This window comes from Fukomys damarensis, unplaced genomic scaffold (assembly GCF_012274545.1).
Source record: "Fukomys damarensis isolate Sample0158 unplaced genomic scaffold, DMR_v1.0_HiC HiC_scaffold_5, whole genome shotgun sequence".
NCBI classification, from domain to species: Eukaryota; Metazoa; Chordata; class Mammalia; order Rodentia; family Bathyergidae; genus Fukomys; species Fukomys damarensis.
In genome coordinates, this window is record NW_022900917.1 from 43,507,670 (window position 1) to 43,529,609 (window position 21,940).

General features: G+C 33.3%; 1 protein-coding gene across 5 annotated transcripts in view; it reads left to right on the forward strand.

Moving 5' to 3' along the window:
• Arfgef1 (ADP ribosylation factor guanine nucleotide exchange factor 1) overlaps positions 1-21,940 on the forward strand; it is a 116,213-nt gene that overhangs the window by 49,274 nt on the left and 44,999 nt on the right. For all 5 annotated transcript variants that reach the window (XM_010611473.3, XM_010611476.2, XM_010611475.2 and 2 more), the window contains 10 exons: positions 1,733-1,908; positions 2,648-2,781; positions 6,721-6,955; positions 11,015-11,114; positions 11,214-11,353; positions 11,453-11,561; positions 13,249-13,450; positions 17,537-17,648; positions 18,105-18,310; positions 18,959-19,043. In XM_010611473.3, the coding sequence (XP_010609775.1) occupies positions 1,733-1,908; positions 2,648-2,781; positions 6,721-6,955; positions 11,015-11,114; positions 11,214-11,353; positions 11,453-11,561; positions 13,249-13,450; positions 17,537-17,648; positions 18,105-18,310; positions 18,959-19,043 (1,499 nt within the window). The remainder of the gene's footprint in view (positions 1-1,732; positions 1,909-2,647; positions 2,782-6,720; positions 6,956-11,014; positions 11,115-11,213; positions 11,354-11,452; positions 11,562-13,248; positions 13,451-17,536; positions 17,649-18,104; positions 18,311-18,958; positions 19,044-21,940) is intronic.

Below are 21,940 nucleotides of genomic sequence, written 5' to 3' on the forward strand. Positions count from 1 at the left end.
AAGAGCTCACTATTAAAAGTTGTAAAGTTGAAAGTATAATGATAAAGGAAAACATTCCGTGAAGGAAACACTAGGAATTGAAGAAAAGTTGGATTTGAGAGCACATAAATAATTCAGCTTAGAAATGCAAAGGAGTAATCCCACTTAAATGAGAGAAGGTTTTTGGAGTTGTCAGGGAGCTTTGTGGTGGTGTAAGATAGAGAGGGCCTATGTTAAATTAATCTTAATTCTTAGCTAAGTAGACAGTGGAGATCATTTGTACAGGGGATTGGAGAAAAGGTCGCAGGCCGAAATGTAATTGGGCGTAGAGAAAAATCAGCGCAAGTGCCTTGAAGACTTGTTCGAAATTCAGTTTCTGATAACTGTTACTAAATTTTTTTGTGATTCTAGGGAGTTCTTTGCTGTATATAAGCATTCCTTAAAAGTATAACATATATAATTAAAACTGTAATAGTATCATGCGTATCAAACATTAGGATAATGCTCTACAAGTTATTCTGACAAAGCAGCTGTTTCATTTTGTGTGATCTCCAGTTTCTCAAATGTATTTTAGTATTTTAGTACTGAATAACTTTTTCATGTTAAACTTGTTAATTGCAAAACATGCTTTGGTATTATCCAGCTTACTCTTGCAGGATGTTCTAATTTCAAGAGCAAAAAATACTTCAGAGTAGAGGAGCAAGAAACTGCTACTCCTTCAAGTCACTCAGAGCTTGAAGAGATGTTAATCAGTTAATAACAAAATTAGTAATAGCAATCACTTATGCGTAGTATGTGTTGTGTCTTTGTGTTTTGGTTATTCCTCATAGACTTTATTTTCTCTGTTGCTGGCGAAGAAATGGAGTCAAAGAAAAAGAAAATAACTTATCCAGTTAAATGATAAAGACATGATTGAAACGTGTCTTTCATATTTCAAAGTCTGTGCTCCCCATAGCACAGAGTGTTCTCCACATACCTGCTTATTGTTTCTTTCATTGGTTGCATGTAAGGAATAGTTTCCTACCAGATAGCTACTTGTGACCATTGACATGTATATATATTTTTTCTTTAAAGTAATAAATGTATTACGCTTTGAGTAGTTGTGGAACTTGGTACTGTTTCCATTATCTTTATTCTACTAGAAGTTATTTTGTTTCACTTTATATTAATTATAAGTATTACTACTCAGAGTGACAGTGAAAATCATCCAGTTGTATACAAGCTATGTTCCAAAGAATGTTACTAAAGATACTAATAGAAACTCTTTAAAAAAAAGCAGAGGAGCGCATGATAAAATAAATTTTGGAAATACTACAGATTGTGTAATTGTGTATTCCCTTTGGAGTACTCAGTGCATATTCGCACTTTAAAGGCTACAATAAACCTTTTTCCCACCATCTCTCAAACTTGATGATGAGACATTTTTCAAGGAATTTCTTTTAACATCTCAAGGCATTAGGATTCATCAGAACTCAGTTTAATTAAGTGCTAACGTAGACCAAAAAATAAGCTGCTTTGGCATACTCTGGATAGCCTCTCATTGGCTGAGTGTGTTTTACTGCTAGAACAACTTAAGGATCATCTTCACAAGTATGCCAAACACTTCCTGACTTAGAAAATATACTAACCTTTAAGTTGTGCCAATGCATAACTTTATTTCACTTTGCTTTTCTGCCACTATTTCATTTTAAATGTTATGCTTTTAAACACACTTTGGTCAAGTTAGATATGTTTTTTATTCTTACTATTTTAGATATGGGAGAGGGGACTACTATAAATGCAAGTACAGATGGAAACATTGGAACTATGGAGGATGGTAGTGACAGTGAAAACATTCAAGCAAATGGAATTCCAGGAACACCAATTTCTGTTGCATATACACCGTCCTTACCTGATGACAGGTTATCTGTTTCTTCCAGTGATACTCAGGTATAAGTGGGTTTAAGTGCATGCGGACAGATTTATGTCTACCAACATCTTGTAGTAAATCTGGTTGATGATACTGGCTGATTTCAGTTTGTGGAAGAAAAGACACCCCCACCTTCACTGATAAAATTCACTCAGTTCTCTCCATACATTGATACCTACATTTCCAACTCTAAGGTGTATCTCATCTATGTTCACATCCTCCCCACTTCCCCACTTTGAAATGACATTATAAAGAAATATTCTTACCACATATTACAGGATAATGATAGTGTCAGGCGACAACATTTAGAAATTTAGGGAACTTCATCTTACCTTTTGTTTAGAACTGCAAAGAAATCAGTACTGTGGTAGTCACAGTTCTTCATCCTTCCTCTGTACTTTACGTTCTTATCTGTATCTTTTAAGATAAAGTCTGCTAGAAGGCCCTTTGGATGGATATTTTTTTGTTCATTGTGCTAATGTTTTGTCAATAATAGTACGAGATGGGTAAATTTTAAGAATTTATTTGATGACAGGACTATTTTAAAAGAATGCATTTTAAAGGTATTGTTACTGGGTTTGAGAATGGCATATAAGATTTAAGAAAATCAACGTGGCAAATTAGTCGTTCAGTTCCTCTTCCAGTAGATGGGGTGGGAAATAGTCCACCTATTAGTTAATTGAGTAAAATATACTAGACGGCTAAAATTATTTTACCCTGGAAAATATGTTTATTTTCATGGTATATTAACTTGTTTAGGAATCTGGAAATTCTTCAGGACCTTCACCTGGTGCTAAGTTTTCCCACATTTTACAAAAGGATGCCTTTCTAGTATTCAGGTCATTGTGTAAACTATCAATGAAACCACTGTCAGATGGACCACCAGATCCAAAGTAAGTCATAGATGTTTTGCTAACAAATAGAAGTTTTTCAGCTTGAAACTTACTGTTAAGTGTTTGGATTTTCTTTTGCTGTTCTTGTGCCATACTTTAAAATGTTGGGGAGAGGTACTTTATATTTTAAAAAATTGTACCTGTGCGTGGTGGCACACCCTGTAGTTCAAGCACCCACAGAGGCTGAAGTGGGACACATTTTAGTCACACCTGGGCAATTTAGCAAGATGCTATCTCAAAATTAAAAAACTAAAAATGGGCTGGGAATGTATCCCAGTGGTAGAGTATCCCTGAGTACAGTCCACCAGTATTGCAAAAAAAGGAAAAAAAAAAAGGTATTGTTGTTTTCTTCTGCCATGATGGCTTCTAATTGCTATGTACAGTATGTTCTGAGTTAGATGACTTCTGATTATGAACAAGCTGTGTAACTTCTCAGAGCAGTGTTTATAAATCAACCTAGCATTTATGAGGGGAGAAAATGTGGTATTGAAAAACAGTTCCAAACCTGCTGGAGTAGGTACCTTACACTTTCCCAAATGACAGGATAGCATAATAAATAGTGCCCAGTATATACTAGGTGCTCAGTTAACATTACTGAGTGAATAAATAAATGTAAATTTTTTTCCATAAATAGCTCATAATGAAAGACAATATGTTTGTATTAAGGTCTGACTGAATACTGAAGGAGATGCCTTTCTCTGTAGGGAGATAGGCGTTATTTGTCTAATTCCAATCAAATCTAAGTGTGATGTAAAAAACTACAGTGAATGTTAATATTTTAAAAATTACTACAATAAAGACTCATTACCATTAAGCTCTTCCCCTGTCATTACACTTAGCACGTCATTCTTAGCACTTTCTGAAGCAGTTCTGGAAGTTCACTTTAATTAGTGTCTTTACTTGTGCCATCATGGCTACTTTGATGTCCTGAATCAGTAGAAAACATTACCATTCCTGGTGATTTTGACTTTGGGTAAGAGCAAGAAGATTCACAGTGCCAGACCTGGTGTGAATAAGGTAGATGAGGACACAATTTACTATTTTTACAAACCTGCATTTTCATCAGATGGCAGTTGGCAGCAGCCTTCACTGTATTTTTTATCATATCTCATAAAATCACTCATGAAAGAGGACTTCCAGAACTGCTTCAGAAAATGACAGCAGTGATGAAATAAATGTGGTTAAAGTGAGTTGGGAGTATTTTGAAAGGGACTAATGACCACGTGTCTTTCATTGTAATACTTTTTTTCATTTAGACACACCAAATCTTTTGATCAGCTCTTGTATTTTAGTTCAAACCCTAAAGAAATGTCATTTCTGTGAGTCATAAAAAGGTCTTCCAAGTGTGACCAGTTACTGCTTGCAGTTAAACTTTTGAGTTTTAAGAGTAGTCTGCCTCTCTAATGTTGCAGTAAAATGTAACATGAGAACTTCCTGGGGAAAGAATCCTTGGATAGAGTAACTTTAAGAAAAGGATATTGAAGGCCGGGCATGGTGGCGCATGCTTCTAATCCCAGCAATTGGCATCCTGAGGCATGAGGATTGCTGTGAGTTCGAGACCAGCCTGGGCTACATAATGAGTTCCAGATCAGTCTCAACTACATAGTGAGACCCTGTCTCAAAAAAAAAAAAAAACAAACAAAAAACAAAAAACAAAAAAAACGATATTGAGATGGAGGGAGATGTAAACAAAATAACTTCAGTTTTTAAAAACGCTACAGTGTTAACTATGCATGATGGTACATTTCTGTAATCCCAGTAGTCTGGGAATCTAAGGGAGGAGAATCATGGATCATCGATTAGTGCCCAGCCTGGGCAATTTAACAATTTTGTTAGGCTTTGTCTCAAAATAAAAAAAGAACAAATGACTGAATATGTAGCTCACTCAAAGGTCCAATCCCCAGTACCACAGGGAAGGAGGATTATTTTGAGGAAAAATGTAGATTAGTTAATCCTTACATTTAGTGAGTTTAAACCAAGTATTAGGGAAGTTTGTCTGAAGGCTTTCTTGACTTCCCAGTTAGAGTTATTAAACTGTTAGGAAGGCTGAAAGGTAAAATTTTAGGAGCTGTTCTTTTTCCAAAAGAAAAAAATTTTTTTGTTAAATCTTGAATTTTTTTTTGTCCAATTCATCGAGTTTTTATTGTTACATAATTTTCTTTTTGTCTTTGCTTCTCTTTATGTTTTCTGATTTTGCTAAGATGATATCCAGGAACTATTCTTTAAATTTGAATCATGATTTCAAACTACCCCGATGAAAAGCTGTAGGCATGAATTTCCAGCCTCGTTTGTCTATGAAAAGTACAATTTATTTTTAGTAGATGGGAGCCTGAGGCAGTAGAATCACTTAAAGCTAGTCCAAGGCCAGCCTCGGCTACATAATGAGTTTAAGACCAGCTTGAACTACATATATGGTGAGACCCTGTCTCAGAAACCAAAATAAATAAATAAATCATAAGATAGTCATTTGACCTTTTCTTTATTAGGGGTTTTTGTTTTTGTTTTTGTTTTTGTTTGTACCAGGGATCAAACTCAGGACCTTGATCGTGCAGTGCCACTGAGCTAAATCCCCAGCCCTTACTGGTATTTTATACATGGCAGGTACTTAATAAATGACTGAACACAAGAATAAATCATTTAATTTGGGGGGTACATACTGTGTTCAAAGAATTTTGTTAGGTGCTGGGTATACAAAAATAAAACAAAAACTCAGATGTTAGAGAATGGCAAGCTGAGTATTTAATTACTATAGGAATTGAGCCAAAAAAGAGACACATCGAGTTAGACTTGGAAGTACTACTTTTGTGTAAGTAAGCCTTGGAATTTTAGAATGTGAAGACTAGAATTTGAAAGTCCTTAATTTAACTTAATTCATTTAAGCATTTCCCCCCCTTTTTGTACTGATGGATTTGCTACTCATAATCTTAGACTCAAAGTAATAGCCATCTTGGAAACATGACTATGTAATAAGGAGCTATGATATTATTGACTCCAATTTTGTTTCAAAAAAAGTAGTGTGTTTTCTTTTTTGTGTTACCAATTTACATGAAATGAAGTATCCCTTGCTAGATTTACTTAGATCCTTGAAATAATTGATAATTATAGCCATGAAAATTTTAAGTTGGAAATAAAGAGCAGTGAAGTTTCCAACACTATAAATGTGACTGAGTACAGTATTTGGGATAAAGTTTTCTTTAAAAAAAAAAAAGTGCTAGAGCATTTGTGGCCTCCCTTTGAATATTGCTTCTGATCAATCTCCTTGGTCTGTTGACCCTTTTTAATGGGATAAAAATTATATTTGTAAATCTAATAATTAAAATTCTAGATAATAATAAAAATGACAATATTGATCAGAAAACTAAATTAAAATTTTAAGCTAAACATTTTTCAATTTGTCATTATAAAATAATTTTTTAAATATTCTAGAAGCCTGTACTCATTTCAAAAGAAAAGGAACGTTAGTCAGTGAGACATTGTTTGAAATAGTGCTATAACTTGTTAACACATTCAAATTTTTATTGGTGCTTAGGATTTTTGAGTAGGATAACTAGGAAAAATTACATTGAAACTATTATATACTAAAGATAGCATTTAATTCAAGAAAGTTTATGGTGATTTCTAATAAGATATATAATTGTAAAAGAAAGAAGCAAAACATGTATCTTCAAATTATTTATTCCACTGGAAAAGTAAGTTGATGTGAAATATTAATGAATTTTTTCCCCATTTGAAAAGTTTGTGAAGTTTTGTATTAGAAAGGAATCACCTTCTTTTAAAGACTATGCTTTTTTCATACACCGTCTTTTTTTTGTCATGTTGTTGAGTTTTTCTGTTCCTTCCCATTTAAAAAGTTTGTGAAAAATGTGGTACCAGAATTAAACTATTATTCCCATAATGCTAAACTTGTCCATATACCTTGCCTTCTTTTTTACATTTTAGGTCTCATGAATTACGATCCAAGATTCTTTCATTGCAGTTACTTCTATCCATTCTACAGAATGCAGGACCTGTTTTCAGAACAAATGAGATGTTTATTAATGCTATTAAGCAGTATCTCTGTGTTGCACTCTCAAAAAATGGAGTATCATCTGTTCCAGAGGTTTTTGAGCTTTCTCTTTCCATATTTCTTACTTTGTTGTCAAATTTCAAGACACATCTGAAGATGCAAATTGAGGTATGTTCTGTATTTAGGCATTAAAGTTTAGGGTGCTATTGGATATTTCACTTGTTTCCTGTTAAATCAGCTATCATTGACATGCTGGAAAATATTCCAGAATGTGAAATAATCTTTGTGTATTCTCCTGTACTTCTTTTTTTAAGTCATCTATTCAGCAAGTAGGTGTTTTGTGAAGTATTAAGCCCTGAGAAATCAAGGTGAAGACACTGATCCTGCCTTCATGGAACTTACACTAATGGAATGAGTGGTTCTAGCTCTCTTGAACTAATTTCATCTTCACAATAGCTTTGCCATTGTATACAGTATATGGTTTATGGTAATGAATTTGGCTATCTTTTAAAGAAAGTTCCAAATATTTACTGAGTCTACATGGTTTTACATCATTTAAATATTAAGTACTTCATAAAAATACCATTTTGGGGATTGTATTTAGAATATTTGAAAAAGTTAACTTTTTCTTTGTACCTGTTTTATAATATTTATTTGTATATTTATTCTTAAAGTTTTCTCCCACATCTTTGGAAATACAATAGTAGTCATGTGATTCTAAAATTTTTGCAGAGATTTAGCAAAACTAAGTTGGAGAATCTTCCAATTATTTTACACGTATTATATCAGTTCGTGGTCTTTTGTTTCCATGTTCAGATAATTCAGTACTTTAAAGCAGTGCTTTATGATTTGCTGATTTAGATGCTTTTTTCAGCTCACTATTTATTAAAATATTTTTGACTGAGAAATTATTTATTTTAGAAATACCCACTTTTATGTCAGTTTTAAACCTTAATTCTATGTTGAATATACTGTGTATACAGGTTGCATTTTAATTTTTAACTTCATATGTAATCCCAATGCAAGGCTAATAAATTAGCTCAGAAGAAAGAAATTATTTTTTCACAATTTTTGATGATCAAACTAATCATCCTATTTTATTAATGCTCTCTAATATCTTATCAAAATCATTTAGAACTTTTTATGGGAATGAAACAGAATGACTTCATATTTTAAGTAAAGCATTTTCAAACTTTGGTCATATTTTTGAACCATAAACAACTTCTGGTGCCTGTACATTGTCAAGATGTAGAAGTTTGCTATATGTCTTATGAAAATAATACTAAGCATTTAGGGAACAGGTGCCTCATTTAGATAGTTTTTTCCATTGTCTTTATGAACTATAAGAGTCTTTAAAACAGACTTTTAAAATTTTTCTATAAACCTAGAAGTTTTTCATTTGATGATGAGACATTTAAATTGACAGAAAATGTTGAAGGTCTTTGTGCAGCCACTTACGGATTTTTGAACACTGAGACTCATTGTAATTACTTGGTAGGCTGTGTTGCAAATTCATATAGAACTAAGTATCATAAAAATAAGTTGTGATTATTATTTTTTCTGTAAAAATGAATTTAAAAGAAGATAGTCTTTAAGAAATTTCCTAATGACTCATAGGTGGTAGATTCTCATTACAAAATTGTTATAATAATGTTCTGCTTTTTCAAAAAAAAAAAAATTGGGTTTATTTCATTGTCCATTATCACCCAAGGGGAGATAAAGCAAATAATGAGCTATAAGAATACTTTTCAAAATATTATTAAACATATTCAAATTCAAGATGAGTTTTGTTCCACTTGGCAAAAACACATTAAAACTGAAACTTGCAAAACAAAATTAAAATTGTTGTTACATGAAGAATTACTTTGAGATTATTCATTTTTATAGTGTGATTTTTGAGTGTGCATTGAATTATTTCAGAAATTTATATACAACTTTTTAAGAAAACATCTATTTTATAAAGACAGTTTGCTTATGATAGTTATTCTACATGTACATATTATGTGTTCAAGAAATCATTAAAAGTTTGATTTTTTTTGTTAAATTCCTATTTTTAGGCATGTATATTACAATGATAGCTACTTGCTTGTTAGTACAGTGTGATACACCATATATAGTAGCAGAAGTTTGGTTTTTTTTCCCATCTCTTCAAATCTATATTTGAAATTTATACTGTAAATGAGAACCCAGGCATGGTGGCACACACCTGTCATCATCCCAGCTACTCCAAGAGGATTACAATTTTGAGGCTACCATGGGCAGCTTAGGAAGACCCTGTCTCAAAGTAAAATAAAAAAGAGCTAAGGGTATAGCTCACTGGAAGAATATTTGCCTAGCAAGGTTCTGGGCTCAATCTATAACACCCCCTACATAAACACTTGTGAAAGCACACACACAAAGCAAAACCAAAGTTCCACCTGTAATTCATGGCACTATTAGGGTCTCTAATCTTTTCATGATGCCCAATAGAAAGAAATACCTATCAACTTCATTTATTAAGCAGTTATGGTTACACAATTTAAGCTAGTATCCACTTTAAAAATAGTACATAAAAATTAAAAGAAAATGTTTTCATTTTATTCTTAGCCACAATGCATTACTTCTGGGTTATATGTACCTCTTCGACATGGTACAACTTCTTAGACTTGAATCAGATTGGACAGTACCTCTTGTCTTGCTATTCTTCCTTGTTTTCTTATATAGACTTATTGTTTATCATAGCAATTGAAAACACCCAGGTTTGTAAAGATAATGATGTCACTGAAAGGATGGTAGTGTGATCTAATTGTAACTATGAATAAGTTTTCAAGGTATCCAGCAGATATATTTCTTGCTGAATTTTTCCTCAGAAATTCTCATTGCACTCCTGCGAGTTTGCTGCTGCACTCAGGTGACTTGTTGTATTGTTTGAGAAATGTGACTATATGGGCATAAATATTTTATTAAATGCCTACTTATGCGCCATGCAATGTAGATACAATGCTTAGGAAGAAAAGCCTGGTCCCTGAGCCAGGAGTGGTGGTTTTCTTACTTGGGAGACTGGAGCAGGAGAATTATGAGTTTGAGACCAGCCTGGGCTGCATAGTAAGTCCCAGCCCAGCCTGGACCACATAGTGAGATCTGTCTCAAAAAAAAAAAAAAAAAAAAAAAAAAGACAGGCAGACCTGGTCCCTAGCTTCGTAGAGCTTCAAGGTCCATAGATCAGTGATGGTGAAGCTTTTAGTAATACAAACATACAATTGTATTGAGTTTTGTGAAAAGAAAAGCACATTATAAGAACACCTAACCCTTGGGAAGGAGAATTCAGTCATCTTACAAATGTTGCTGTGTCTGTTTTCATTGTGTGTGTGTGTGTGTGTGTGTGTGTGTGTGTGTGCGCGTGTGCGCGCATGCGCATATATGTATATATATATATATGTATATATATGAAATGCTAGTATGCTATTTTGTTAGTTACCGCTTTTTAGGTCACTCTTTTCCAAAATCTGAAAATTCTTAGCTGTTGAATTGAATTGTACTTCGTTAGGTTAACTCCTTTATGCTTGAAAGAAAAGTGAGAAAAGCTTGTATATTATTTTAGGCAGTAAAGATTTTCCCATTTGTAACTCGTACCAACATATAAGAAATACATTTTGTTTGTTTCTTTAGAGTATAAGTTACATTTAAATCTGGGAATGATTATGGTTAAGGTTGCCCTGAACTAGAATATCTGAAAAATGTTTTGAACAGAGTATAATTTATGCCCTTTGAAGAGATAAACTGAAGCATGAATTATATTTATTCAAGAAATGATTGCCCCAAGGAATTACAAAACTTTTCATGTTTTGATTGTAACAACTGTGTGATGGCAAACAGAACAGCAAGGTAAAGCACAGGGCTGGTATTACAAGGGCAGATTTAAGTCACTCTCCAGTTATTTCAGTCCTGAGATTTTGGAGATAGACTCATATAGAAATGAACTCCAGAGGAGCTTGGTTGCTGATCTCCTTTATACAGTTTGAGATATGTAAAAAGTAATCACACATCCAAATTCTTAACTGTTTTAAACAGAAATTTCCTCCATCACAGGTGTTCTCCCCACCACCACCAGTAAGTTTAATGGTACATTTTAAGCAAATACAATTAACATTTATCATTGGGATCTTGTATCTTTACGTAATATATCTTGGTTCTTGTTTTTTCCCCATACCCCTGCCCTCCCTTTACCCCTTTACCCCTCCATCACAGGTGTTCTTTAAAGAAATTTTCCTATATATTTTGGAAACTTCTACTAGCTCATTTGATCACAAATGGATGGTTATTCAGACACTAACAAGGATTTGTGCAGGTATTTGAAATTATCCTCCTTTTTTATCTTTTATTATGAGTTATTTCAAAGGTTAAATAATATTAGATGTGTTTTGTTAAAATTAATATATTGTTACAGATGCTCAGAGTGTAGTGGATATTTATGTAAACTATGACTGTGATTTAAATGCTGCAAATATATTTGAAAGACTAGTAAATGATCTATCAAAAATTGCTCAAGGAAGGGGCAGTCAAGAACTTGGTATGAGTAATGTTCAGGTAAGAAATTTAAAATATTTCAAATTTCAACTACCAAAGAACATGCATGTATTTTCCTTAAAGGATCTTTTTTGTTTTTATTTTATTTATGAATTATAGGAATTGAGCCTGAGGAAGAAAGGTTTAGAATGCTTAGTGTCGATTTTGAAATGTATGGTTGAGTGGAGTAAGGATCAATATGTGAATCCCAACTCTCAGACAACTCTTGGTAAGGTAGCATTTTGAGTTATACTTCTTAAAATTCTTCAACATTTTAAGAAAAACTATTTTGGAGGGTAGTTATAGATGACATTAGTTTCATGACATGTTTATTTAACTGTTAAAAGCATTCCTTATGATTCAAATACTATAACTAGCTTTAAACTATTCCCAATTTAGGGCCAGGAAGGTAGCTCAGTGGTGGCACCCTAGCCTAACAAGTTCAAGACCCTAAGTTTTATTCTTTTTTTTTTCCATTAAGTTTATTGGTACATTTAAGGCAAACAGTACAGTTACATTTATCATTGGATCTCATATCTTTACATGATATATCTTGGTTCTTATTTTTTCCCCATTCCCCTGCTCCCTCTTTCCCACTTTACCCTTCCTTATTTACAAAGACTTTGTTTTATTCTTGGTACCAAAAAAAAGCCGCCCCCCCCCGCAAAAAAAAAACACACACACACACAACTTAAAAAATTATTCCCAATTTAGGGTTTTTTATTTTTGAGATGACATCTCATATTTTGCAGGCTGGCCTCAAATTCACTGTCCTACCTCTCACATAGCTGGGATTATAGGCATGTGCCACCATTTCCAGCTGAAATTAGTTTAGCTTTTAAATTTAGTTATCCTAGCAATATACCCATTATGTTTTAAGAAGGTTGAGTTGTTTATCTGTGTTTGATGTTTACTGTCGGAGAAAAACTCAAAGCTTCAGGGCTATACTTTTGTTAAGAGTCCTTTGAGGGAGAACTATTCCCCACTGAAGCATGAGCCAAGAGAAAAACTGATGGATTCAGAGCACTGCAACTGACAAAAAAAGTCCTGATATGTGCAAACTGTATATACACTGTGAGGTTTTGTTTCTTAAACCATGCTGCCTTTTAAGATCACACTGTTTCAATATTTTGTGGTCTTAGTATAAAAGTGTATTGTTTATTATAGCACCTCATACTTTGTTTGCTTTAAGTAGGTATCTAACATTGAAATACTTTGTCTCAATGTGTTGTTTATTTCTTTGACAGAATATAGTAGTGTCCCCTCTTACCTATGGCTTTACTTGACATGGTTTGATGATCTGCAGTCAGTTGCAGTCTAAAGCTGTTAATGGAAAATCCCAGATATAATTCATAAATTTTAATTTCCCCACTGATTTAAGTACTACGATGAAGTCTCAAAGCATCTCTCTCCATCTTGTCTAGGTTATGAATTAGCCCTTTTCCAGTGTATCTGTGCTATATACACTACCTACCCATTACTCACTTAAATCTTAACTATCAGATAAACTATCATGGAATTAAAATGTTTATATTCAAGCAACTCTTATTTACTTAATAGTGGCCTCAAAGCATAAGGGCAGTGTTACTGGCAAGTGGGATGTGCCAACAAGAGGTCATACAGTGCTTCCTTCAAGTGAAAAGGTGAAAGAAAATCTCAGTAAGGAAAGAAAAGTAATCATTTGCTGAGGTTGCTGTGTTCATTAAATACTGTTATGGATTTCTTACTGTGCCTAATTTATAAATGAAATGTTATCACAGGACTATATGTATAGGAAATACACACACACACACACACACACACACACACACACACACATTAAAGGTTTTAGGCATACACTAAGTATCTTTGAATGTATCTCCTATGGATAAGGAGGTAACTATTATAATATACTGTATCAATTTCTCTTCTTACAGGTCAGGAGAAACCCTCAGACCAAGAGATGAGTGAAATCAAACACCCTGAGACAATAAACAGATATGGAAGTTTAAACTCCCTGGAGTCAACATCATCATCAGGAATAGGCAGCTACAGTACACAGATGTCTGGCACTGATAATCCAGAACAATTTGAGGTCCTAAAGCAACAAAAAGAAATAATAGAACAAGGGATAGATTTGTAAGTGTCAGATTTTTAGAAGAAACATTACTGAATATTCCTTTCCTAGTTACTTTATTACCATTTTTCAAGAAGTAAAATAGGAGGTAATTTTCTTGGATTCAAGAATTCTAAGGACTCTTTATTCAGCTCCCCTTCTTCATTTCAGTCTAGCCCAAACACTCTTTTCAGATGTCTTGGTGCTGCCTATAAACTTGTATAAAGGATACATTCAAAAATATTTGTTGGGTGAATAAATTAATCCTTTTAAAAGCCCACTAGAGATGGAAGAGGGAATCTTATTGGAAAGATAGGTACTTGGTGGACAAAAAAAATTGAAGCTACTTACTGTCCCAGGCCTTGTGGTTCCTGCTGCAACAGCCAATACCACAGATATGACCCAAATGATGCTGATAACTAAAGAACATAGTTGATTCTCAGTAGGACTGAGTTTTCCTGGCAGGGTTTTGTCTAAAACTTCATATTGGAGGTGGGTTTGGGTCAGGTAAGTAGTGAAAAATTTGTGAAACTGATTATTCTTGGAAAACTTAGGACGAATCAACTATGTTCTTTAGTTATCAGCATCATTTGGGTCATATCTGTGGTAGCCTTCAAATTTGCTGAATTCTCTCTTAGTCTCCAAACCTTCCTAAGAGCAAGAAGTATGTCTGTCATATTCCTAGAACCAGAACAATGCTTTTAATGCCAGGCCCCCATATGTTGTATGTTGTTGATGAACATCATCTGTGCAGTTCATTATTCATTTAACTCATTTATGAAATCTTTCATTATATTTCCTAATCAGATGACAGTGGAAAAAGTTTAAAATATGAAATTTTGAAGCATTTAAGCATTGCTTCTTTCTAGGTTTTATGTTTCCACCATTTGGGTTAAAGTGTACTACTGCTATTAGTGATATAGTGATGTATTCTTGTTATTTATTTCATTTTTATATGTTGATAAGGTAATCATTCCCCTTTCCAACGTGGTTATGTGCCAGAACCTGATCTTATAAAATCTTTTGTTTTCCTCTTTCTTCCTTTTTTTCTTTTTTCTTTTTTGCTAAGTTTTATGATACAGTCTGGTTCCTGGACTATTTTCAGTGTGAATGCCATCATTCCACTATTGCACCTTCCTCCTTCTTTATTGCCCTCTCTTCTTTCAGAGAAACATTAAGAAAGAATGAAATTGCTAGTCTTTTATCACAAATCTAGCAACTGTAAACTATTTTTAAAAATCCCCTTGTATGTTTACTTGGTTTGGGACTTATGCTTTAAAGCTTTTTTTTCTGATATTTTAGACTTGCCTTTTACTGACTGTTCAGGTATCTTTTTGTAGTGTTAATATGGAAAAAGTGGCAAAAATGCAAGATTCTGGGAGCTTGGAACTCTGTGCCAAGCACCTGGAAGACGCTGGTTCCCATATTCAAGATTATATACAATATAATCTAAATATAGCCAAAATATTTTTTAAAATAATATTGTAACATCTATAAAAAAAAAAAAAAGTGCTGCCAAGGTATGATAAGTATACGTGAAGAACTTGAGGAGTAAGGTAATAGTCACAGTGCTTCAAAGAGGAGCCCTGTATCTTTCAGTTCTTTCAGCCCCTGAACTTGATTTTGTGTTCATGTAGCCATTAAAAAGAATGCTTTCATGGAGTTGTGTTCCAGTATATCCTATACAACTCTTCCTTTCATGACACCACTGTATCCTGTTTTCCTCCTGCCTTTCTGACATTGTCCTCTAAACCTGTTTAGGTTGTTTTTGTCCTGCATACATCTTAGCATCCCAGGGTTTTGTCCTTAGCCCTTTTCTTACTTTGTATCTTTTCCTAAAGATACATGATCAGGTTTTCTTCCATGGCCTCACCTGTTTATGTGCTAATATCTCACAACTCCCAAGTGTTATTTTTGAAATAAATACCTCTACTGAGATCCAGATTCATCTGTGCTTGTCTTTTGGAATCTCCGCTGGATATTGCAGTTTCTTACCCTCATCTGTTCTGTAACAAAATTGATTAGTCTCTGTTCAGCTGCTGAGTACTACCAGAAACTAAAGTAAACAAAATCTGCTTGTTTCTGAATTTAATATTTAGGCTAATGACCTTAGCATGCTTCTAAATTTATAAACTAGAATGAGTGTTAGCTTAGATTTTCTTCTCACCTTTGAATCTAATTTGTCACTATGATCTGTTGATTTTATTCCTGAATATCTTGGCAATTCATTCTATTTTCTCCCTCTTTTACAAGCTATTCTTACAAGTCAAACCATCACTACTTCTTGTCTTGATTAGTACAACTTTTTAGTTGAGTTATTTTTCTTTGATCTTGTTCATATTCCAGGTTCTTTGCAAGTTTAATTAAGATAATTTCTCTTGAGTGAGTTTGCTTCTGTTTCTCCCTTATCTTGCTTTTAGAGAATAAAGCAAAGTTTTCTTGTTACAGCAGATAATACTTCAGATTTGAAGTTGTTGGATTCTAAGCTTTATTCTTCACCATTTCTGTGTTTCGCCTCATTGTGAATTTGTTCATTGTTATATCATGCTGTTTTACAGTTTTGTATATAGTGCTGTGGCTTCCTTTACAACCAGGATATTTTTTGGGTTTTTTTGTTTTTTTTTTCTTATAAAAGATGTAATCAGTTCCAGAAACATTTATCCAGAAATATATTATAACCATCTCAGTTATTAATCACCTCTTTTGCTGTGTCATATTCTTACTTTTAAATATATGTTTTTGTCGCATTTTAAAAATTGGGTTTTCTTCTCTTAGAGTTTTTTTGGTTTTTGTTTTTGTTTTGTACTGGGGATCCAACTCAGGACTTTGCGCTTGTAAGGCAGGCAGTGTAACAACTTAGCTAAATCCCCAGACCTAGAGTTAGAGTTTTTAGAAACAGGATTGTATTTATCTCAGTGAAAATGTTCTTTTTTTTTGTTTTTTTTTTGGTTTTTTGAGACAGGATCTCAGACCTGGAACTCACTATATAGCCCAGGCTGGTCTCAAATTCACAGCGATCCTCCTTCCTCAGCCTCCCAAGTGTTGGGATCCTATGCATGAGCCAGTAGCCTGGCGAAAATGTTCATTTTTAATAATCCTAATATGGTGTGGTTGAGTTGGAACTTAACAGGGGAATCATTAGGACAGAACAGGGAAGGACATTCCAGAGAATGACATGCTCCAGAACCAGAGGAGAGAAAGGACATTTGAAGACTCTTGTTGAGTATTCCAGGACAAGGTGGAAGGGGAGTGGCAAAAGGTGAGATGAGAACCTTGAGTTGAAGGTAGATTACCGAAGCCTTATTCTTCACGAAAGGAACTGTCTTGCTCCTGTTGTCACTGGCGTGCTGGTAAAGTGTTTAAGCACATGGGTAGTATCATCAGATTTTTGTTTTGGACTTTGCCGGTGGTCTGAAACATGGACTAGAATGTGAGTAAAACAAGAGAGAGATAAGCCATTTAAGAACTTGTGGCAGTACAGTGACAGGTGATGAGAAACCAAAGTATAATAGAAGTAAGAAGTAAATGATTTGTAAGCACTAATTGACATTTGACTTGGTTTTTTAAGCATGGAGGAGAGTTCCCCTGTTAATGGAGCCAGTAAAGGGCATGCAGAGGATTGGTCTCTATCAACTTCAACTACATTACATTTAGGGGATGTATGGGAGCAGTTGAAAGAAGGGTGGATGAGATGAAGTTGAGCTGTTCTGAGAAAGGCTGTTTGCTGGTCTTCATTGATTTGGACTAATGAGCCAAGGCTCCTTGAGAATTAAGAATAATATATACTATATTTAAAGTATGAGATATTTAGTATTCATGTCTTTACTCAAAGTTTGTCTACTCTGTGGCAATTACTTTCTAATTGTCTAGTTGATCATTATTGATGTGGACCCAAAATACACTATACTGCAAGAAAAAGTGAAGTGATGCATATCAGCATTAAGGGAAGCTTTCTATTTGAGACTATTTTCTAAGAAGAAAACTTGATACAATGTAATATTTTTATACTTCATGTATTGATTACATTAAATATGCTCCTGTTTTCTGAGTTTAAGACCTTCTTTTCAAGAAAAGCAATGTTTTTTTTTTAAATGTTCTTATTCATCTAGATTTAATAAGAAACCAAAGAGAGGAATACAGTACCTCCAAGAACAAGGGATGCTTGGCACCACACCTGAAGATATTGCCCAATTCTTACATCAAGAAGAAAGATTAGACTCTGTAAGAATATCATTTATTTGGGGAGATGGATATTATCAAAATCTCTATATATATGAAAACATTGTATGAAACTACCAATATTTTATAAAATTAATAGTAACAAAACTATATTGTAAAAGAATACCATTTATTTTATTCTTTTTTGTACAGTTCCTTTTAAGTTAATAAAACAACCCCTTTAAAATCTTTTCTTGAAAAGGTAATAAACAATAGCTTAATTTACATATATAATGTATATTTACATAAGTATATAAATTTGGTTTACACATTTTCTGGAATCAAAATGTCTTGTTTTTTTCACAATAAATATATTTGGTACAAGTAACATTTAACTTTCTGTTTGAAATTATTAGCCTTGTCAAAAACCTGTGCATCTTACAGATATTAATGCTTTTTAAGTGGCTGGCAAATGTAACATGCCATTGAAATGCCAATTTCTATCTGTTTTTACTTTAGACTCAAGTGGGTGAATTCCTGGGTGATAATGATAAATTTAACAAAGAAGTCATGTATGCATATGTGGACCAACATGACTTTTCAGGAAAAGACTTCGTTTCAGCCCTTCGTATGTTTTTGGAAGGATTTCGTCTTCCAGGAGAAGCTCAAAAAATAGATCGATTAATGGAAAAATTTGCTGCAAGATACCTAGAATGCAATCAAGGGTAAGATTCAGATGATTTTTTTTTCTTTTCTTTTTTTATTAGTGCCTAATAATTTTACAAATTACTGGGTTTCAGATGATTCTTGATTGTCAGCTATATCCATAACACTGCTAAGAAGCATAAGAGTTTTAAAAAATACTAGAACATAATCCCCTCCCCACAGAGAATTTACATTGTCTGCAATCTGGAAGTGACATGACAAATACATAAAGATTCTATATCTAAGTCCTGAGATAAATGGTTAAAGAAAATGTATACATAAACAGTAGAATATTATTCAGCTACAAAGAGCAACAATATGTTATTTGCAGGAAAATGGATGTTTATTGTAAATCTTCATATTAAGGAAAATAAGCCAGACTCAGAATTTTTTCACATATTTAGAATCTTTTAAAAACAGATTTTTAAATTACAGATTACATAAAAGTAGAAGAGAAACATTTGGAAAAGAAAATTGGGGTCAGGGAAAAAAGACAATACGAATGAAAATAATCAAAGTTTGTCGTGTTCATGTATGAATATGCTAAAATGAAACCCAGTATTCTGTATAATAGGCACTCATAAAAGAGTGTGTTGAGATTTTAGAAACTTAAATGAAATTGTGTATAAAACCATAAAGTTTATAACGTAATACATATATTTTTTCAGACAAACTCTTTTTGCCAGTGCAGATACTGCTTATGTTTTGGCTTACTCAATTATAATGTTGACCACCGACCTTCACAGTCCACAGGTATTTTTTTTTTTTTACGTCAAATTGAAGTATAAAAATTATACATGTTCTTTTGAGTTCATTAAGTGCTACTTGGAAGTTTTATTATTTGTAATTAAACTAATTGTAAAATTGGTATATTAAAGGTGGTGTACATCTTACAAAAGTAATTTCTAGTAGTAATTCTAATTAAAACTATCTATAATAATTTATATTTGTTACTCTCATGAGTAACGGTTGTATAAAGCTCTGCTGCCTGCCTTGCAATCACAGGAACCTGAGTTTGACCCTGGTACCAAAAAAAAAAAAGAAAAAAAAAAAAACCTCTATATAGTTTAAACTGTTGTATAAAGCTGAAGATAAATTTTAATCTCAAATGATAGTGACAGGTCTTTTTTATGTACTTGTCACAACATAGAAAACCCCTATACATAAACTGTCTTTTTTTTTTTTTAATGTTTCAAACTTGAACAGTATAGGGAAAATTATGGTACCCATTGTCCACCCTTTACAGTTACCAGTTTATAGCACATTTTGTTTTATCTACAGCCTTTCTTTCCCCCAGATAATTTTGAACATAACATAAGTAATTTCATCTGTATGTGTTTTAGTACATTTAGTGCAAATCTCTAAAAGAGAAATACTCTGCTTACACGTAACTGCAATACAGTCACAACTAAAAGAAGGAAAATATTTGCAGTTTGAGATTAAACTTGATTGTATAAGGATTTTTTTGTTGCATTTTCACACAAGGTAATATGAAAAGTATATGCTAATTGTTGGTCGTGATGGCACATGCCTGTAATTCCAGCCCTTGGGAGGTTGAGGCAGGAGGATCGCTGTGAGTTCAAGACCAGCCTGGGCTACATAGTGAGTTCCAGGTCAGTCTCAACTACATAGTGAGACCCTGTCTCAAAAAAAAAGTGTGTGCTAACATAAGGAGAAAGGATTGTGTATAAATTCACTCGTTTTAAACACGAGTTGAACAACTATGAATGTACCACAGATGTAGCTGGTTATTTATCATTGTGTTTTATTTGACGTGTTGGCATTATAGTCAAAGCCAGAGTTTTCATTATCTAGCTTGATCACTTTTTTCCTGTAGTTTTGTAGGGCAGTCTACAGATAAATATTTATTTAGATATCATTATTTCAGAGTTTTTAGCCTTATTTTTTTAGTTCAAATCATAGCATTTAGGGGCCAGGGATTTAGCTCAGTGGTTCCACCTGTTGCGCAAGCGCAAGGACCTGAGTTCGGTCCCCAGTACCAAAAAAAAAAAAAAAATTTAAACCAAATCATAGAATTTATAATCTAGATTTGCATACCTTTATTTTTCAAAGGCTATACTTTTAAAGATACTTCTTTTTATAAGCAAATAAGCACCATAGTATGTAGCTGTGCCTTCTGTTCATGTACATACATATATGTACTTGTGTCTGTGGTTTTTTTTTTTTTTTTTTTTTTTTTTTTTTTGGTACTGGGGACCTTGCACTTGCAAGGTAGGCATTGGAACCATGGAGCTAAATCCCCAACCCACTTGTGGCATTTTAAACTACACAGAATTGTTGAAACGTTTCTGAACACATATCAGTTAGGCAGCCATATCTTGAAAGCAGTGTTTTGCCTTTAGGGCAAGATGCTCCTGTCCACAAAACATATACTTGGGGCCAGTCTGGTAGTAGCAACTGGTTGTTCTCAAGACCGTTTGTTGTCAGACTTGGTATCATGTGCTGATGTGCAGCCTGCAGTGGTAAAATAGCTTACAAGTTCCTCTTAGAAAATTGAACTTGTATCTTGGTCCCAGGTGATTTATAACTAAGAACCATGTAAACTATAACAAGTGACATCACTTATAATGAATACAGGTAACTTTAAAGAAATTTCTTAAAACTAATTTTTGTCATTCTTAATTGCTTTTGAAGTTTAAATTCAGGGGTTCTTAACACATTTATGTTCTATCACTATTAATGCTTAAGCTACCTTTTCTATTTAAGTAAGTGAATTTTTTAAAAATTTGGGGTGTATTTAGAATACTATTTTGTGTGTTTATATTAATTTTCATCAGTAACAACCAGCTTTATATGATTCAAACACTAAACACAGCTTCATGTAAGCATATGTGAATAAAATTAAAGAGTAGAATATTTCATAAAAGATATCAAAAGAAGAAAAAAAATTATGTTTTACAATACTTCTGAAGTCCCACCATGGCAAAAATGTTCAGTATTCTTTATTTTGGATACCTGAAAACAATGTGCTTTTTACGCCTATCTTTTGGGATCCCATACCTAGATGCATAAACAATTAGCTCAGTGGTTCTGCCACCTGCCTCGCAAGCACAAGAACCTGAGTTTGAACCTCCATACCAAAAAAAAAAAAAAATTAGTACTTCACATTTTCTGTCAAGACTTCCTTCTTCTTTCTGATTACCATGACACTGAAACATTTTAACCATCAGCAGAATTTCCATGTGATTTTAAATCTTACTTTGCCTCTTATTGGCCGTACTTACATTGTACCAATGCACATTGTCTTGAAAGTTGCTTCCAAATTCTTTATGAAAGATGGCGGGAGTATTTGACTAAATGTCTCGTCAGAAACATAGGTCTTCTGGGTTTTGTCTCTAAATTTTTAGAGGTATAAACATTTTGCTGTTGTAATTTTCAAGTTTGGTGAGAAGGATACTATCTTAGAGATTATGTACTTGTATTATTTACATAGCTTTATTAAATAGAATATTCCTATTCAGGGTACTCAGACAAGATAAAACATTCCAAAAATACTTTGCCCAGAACATGTAGGTATATTCAGTTGCCTTGACGACTTAGTGATACAAATTGTTATCTGATTTTAAATAATTCCGCCTATTTTTATTTTTCCATCCACTGTTTAGAAAATAATTTTTTTTTTTTTTTTT